The 4,786-nt window shown below is 33.7% G+C and overlaps 1 protein-coding gene across 1 annotated transcript; it reads left to right on the top strand.

Annotated features, from left to right (window-relative positions):
* Nucleotides 1–2,704: 2,704 nt before the first annotated feature.
* LOC145689194 (uncharacterized) lies at nt 2,705–3,793 on the top strand. The gene has a single exon (XM_081763328.1). It carries the CDS (start codon nt 2,705–2,707, stop codon nt 3,791–3,793), a length of 1,089 nt encoding a protein of 362 aa, XP_081619454.1.
* Nucleotides 3,794–4,786: the final 993 nt, after the last annotated feature.

Below are 4,786 nucleotides of genomic sequence, written 5' to 3'. Positions count from 1 at the left end.
ACAATCTGACTTTCATGTTGTCAAAAGTACATCTAAGCATTACTCCTACTTTGGTTTACAAGGAAAAGAAGTGACGATTCGGCCTGATGCTAAACTTATCAAAGATCCGGAAACGCATATTCGAAACCTATTTGATTTCGTTATAGACAATACGCTTAATGATGTTGACAATGACACGTATGTTGGTATAACTATTGAAAGTTCTGCTTGTAATCTAAACAAACCCATATTCATGTCATGGCGACTCAAAGCGCAATTAAACCCTGATGTACTCATCTCTATAGTGGAGAACACGTTAAACAGTAATGAAGAGTTTCTTTTCGCAGATGAGGTTACTTTTAAAGTACATATCGTTGACCCTCGTAAAGGAAGAGGACGAACCCTTGGTACTAAGAAACACACTGATTTAATTACTTTCCTAGAACGAAATGTGATTCCTATGAAAAAGGATGTGTACTGTCTTCCCAAGAGCATTATTCTTGGGAAGGCTAAAGCCGATCATAATCGTAAACAAATATATAATCTTAAGACAAATCCAAAACGTTTGTTGAAACAAGCAGTAGCTTTGTGTTCCGCTGTAGATATAGATATTGTGAATAAGAATGGATGTACTTTGGATGACGTGAAAAAGATTCAAAATCATCTGTTACCTGATTACCAAGTTATTGTTTACGAGAAAAATGGTATGACTCGTGAATTTAATATAATATATCCTGGAGTCCACGCTACAAAGCAAATTTATATTTTATATGATGATTAACATTATCAGTTGATTACAAATATCCGATCACTCTTAGGGAAACAAGGATACTGTCATCATTGTTTGGAAGCTTATCATCATGTACAAGATCACAAATGTGTATTCAAGTGCACTTACTGTGAGAAATATCATGAAGTAACTTTATCAGACAATATAAAACGCGAATGTACAGATTGTCACAGACTGTTTCCTACGGAAGAATGCTATATAAATCATAAAAGTGTAACAGAAAATGGGAAGAGTGTATGTAACAACGTCAGAGTTTGTGTTAAATGTTGTGTTTTATATGATATTCGGCGACGAAAATCTGCACACCAATGTGATGAACGATTTTGTAAAACGTGCTATAATCATGTCGAGCGCGATCACGTATGTTTCGTTCAAAAAGCAACACCATCTCATGTAAACGCATTTTTGTATATTATATTTGATGTAGAGACGATGTTACTCGGTAAGAATGATCGTGATGAACAAGAACATACTGTTACTTTAGTACATGTAATGCATCTTTGTTCAGATTGCAAGAGCAAATCCTTAGATGATCCATGCGTAAAATGCGGAAATAAAGATGGAAACCGCGAGTTTTCCTTTAAGAGCATGGAAGACTTTATACGTCACGTGCTGATGGATCGGTCCTCCTTTAAATCGATCGTAGCATTATCTCATAACGGCAGTAAGTATGATATGATTTTCGCGGCTAAGACATTGATTGAAAGTCAAAATCTTTCACCTTTCATAATAGCACAGGGACACAAAATTATTGAGATGAGATTATCAAATAAAATTATTTTTAGAGATACTTTCCTGTATATGGGTATCAAATTATCTGCACTCCCAAAGACATTAGGCTTAAATCAAAACTTAAAGAAGGGATATTTTCCATACCTATTTAATACAGAGGAAAACCAAAATTATGTAGGAAAGATTCCTGAGTTACATTACTTTGACCCAGATTCACGAAGTCCTGAAGAACGCAAAGAATTAATAAGTTGGCACAAAGAATGTATAGAAAACAACATGCAGTACGATCTGCAAAAGGAAATGTTCGATTACTGCCGGAATGACGTTAAAATCTTAGCGGAGGCAGTGATTAAGTTCTCTGATTTAATTGAAGAGAAAACTGGTGGTCTCCAGTGCTTTATCTCTGCCAGTACTATTGCAAGTACTTCAATGTTAACTTATCGTTCATTGCATCTACCGGAAAATACTATTCCAATTATTCCACCCCTTGGATTTGATCATCGTGATCGACAAAGCTTAAAGGCATTGCAGTGGTTACGATATATGGAACGTACCAGAGGTGCGAAAATCGAATATTCCGCAAATGGATTGGAAAGACGTTTCGGTAAATACAAAGTCGATGGGTACGAGAGTAAAACAAACACGGTGTTTGAATTTCATGGATGTTTTTGGCATGGCTGTAAAATTTGCTATGTTAATCTTCGTCATACAAGTCTTGATTCATCTTCAAATCATCGTACAACCATGCAAGATCGATATGAATCAACGATCACAAAAATCGAGTACTTGAAAAAACGAAAATTTAATGTTATTGAAATATGGGAATGTGAATGGGACGCCAAAGTAAAATCAGACAAAACAATACAAGATTTTATTAAAGATCAATGTGATGATCTTGTTGATCATCTTGTCCCTAAAGAAAGTTTTCACGGTGGCCGTGTAGAATGCTATAAGGCACTGCATGAATGTAATGATGATGAAACTATCTCATACCTAGATGTTGCTAGTCTTTACCCTTGGGTAATGGCTCGTAAACCTCTCCCAATAGGTAAGCCAAACATTCACAAGGGACCATTTTTTCCAGACATTGAGAAGATCCATGGTCTTGTAAAGTGTACTGTTCTTCCACCATCCGATTTATATTTTCCAATCCTCCCTTACACATGGAATGGAAAATTATTATTTGGTCTATGTCGATCATGCATGCAGGAAAATAATATTGACGAATGTACACATTGTGAAAGTGATCGTGCCATTACAAGTACGTTTTGTACCCCTGAATTACATAGAGCAATGAAATGCGGATACAAAATACTGAAAATAAAAGAAATTTGGGAATTTGAGCTTATGGGGTCTGAAGATGGGCATTCGAATAGTTTGTTTCGTAATTATGTAAATACATTCCTTCAAATGAAACAGGAAGCTTCAGGCTTTCCTGCAGAATGCACTACAAAAGAAAAACAGGAAAAGTACATTAAAGAATATTTCAAGTATGAAGGAATACAGTTAAATTATGAAAACATAGAGTATAATCCCGGATTAAGATATATTTCGAAAATATTTTTGAATTCTCTGTACGGGAAATGGGGGCAAAGAACAGATCTTTCGCAATCTGTAATCGTCGATACTCCCGAAAAATTTATGTCGTATCTATATGCACCACAATATGAGGTGCAGTCTGTAATACCTATAGGAGAGAAGCATTTAATTGTAACATATAAAGACAGAGAAAATGAAAACAAACCGAACAAATTTTCCAATGTTGTGCTTGCAGCATTCATAACATCATGGGCAAGGCTTAAACTTCACGACCTTCTGACTACTGTTGGACAAGACCACGTACTGTACTGTGACACAGATAGTATTATATTTGTTCAACCACGACATGAAAAATCTAAGCTTGCAATAGGGTCTTACTTAGGAGAATTAACAAACGAGGTTCCAGAAGGATGGGAAATAGATGTCTTTATAGGGTGTGGAGCGAAGAATTATGCATACAGAATGAAAAACGATCACACTGGAGAGTTCGATTACGTGCATAAAATTAGAGGAATTACTTTAGATTCTAGGGCACGTCAAGTAATTACCTTTGAGCATTATTATAATTTAGTAAAGGAAAAAATTGAAAGTAAAACATTGTTAAATCCACGTAAGATTACTCGTAAGCCTGGATTTACTATAGTTACAAGACCTGAAACTAAAATGCAAAGAGTAGTAAACAACAAGAGACGCCGATTAAATCCCCACAGTAAAACAGACTATAGAACATTACCCTATGGATACCGAAGTTAAAGTCTTGCTCAGTGAGTCATAATGCATGCATGTATGTTAATTTTAATCTAAAATCATTGAAAATATAATTTTAGACACTTGTGAAAAAAGGTAAACGTTTGTGAAAATCATACCTGTTGATTCAACTCAATAATATTTTGTGTATAGTACATTATAAATTACCTGAACATTGATATGTATTAAAATAATGTGATTGTATCATATCAATTATTACTCAACTGTACAACAATATTTTATGTATATAAATATTATCTTGATTACCGAATGTATGTACCTTACATTGTACTCATAATGGTATTGTACAATATTAATTAGTTATATGTATTTAATAAATGTATATCACGCTATATAAGAGTCACTGTATGAATAACTAGATATGTAACCTTTTTACTTTCTAACAATATAATTTCAATAAAGAAACGTACCTTGTAAAATTTTTTATTTATTTCAACCTCATAATACTCAAACATATATATGAATTTTAAAATCATATGCTAAATCTGTATACAAATCGAAATGATTCTTCATAAAAATATATTTATGCAAGAGGTCAACATCACGTTAAATAATTGTGGATTTACGTAAAGATCATACAAAATACGATAATTTCTACCAAACAATTACGCAAAAAGAATCATTAATATTTCGCGTATACAAACCAATTTCATATATAAATATAAAAGAGTAGAAAGCAATTAAATTAAGCAGGTTTAACCTTGGAAATGGTGCTCAAATAAGAAAGTTTACCTCGCGGTACATCCGGAAAAGGGTAACTGATCATTATCCGTACAATATTACCAATGCAATAGGATACATAATGTGTACTCGCCCACTTTAATGACAGTTCAACAATGAAATTACATACGCAAAATGTTACTTTATATACATACATACAAAAAGTAACACAGTAATTAAACTGTTAGTACGAAAACTAAATACGTTCAGTGTTACGTACGCAAAAAAAAGCAACACTGAAGTAATGAGACTACAGTC

This window comes from Thermobia domestica, chromosome 7 (genome assembly GCF_964235325.1).
Source record: "Thermobia domestica chromosome 7, izTheDome1.hap1.1, whole genome shotgun sequence".
Taxonomy (NCBI): domain Eukaryota; kingdom Metazoa; phylum Arthropoda; class Insecta; order Zygentoma; family Lepismatidae; genus Thermobia; species Thermobia domestica.
Note: the sequence above shows the minus strand (reverse complement) of the source record. Positions and strands in the feature narration are given on the sequence as shown.

What these genes read in the sequence shown, in the direction of transcription:
- LOC145689194 (XM_081763328.1), top strand. Translation starts at nt 2,705, where the DNA reads ATGCAGGAAAATAATATTGACGAATGTACACATTGTGAAAGTGATCGT.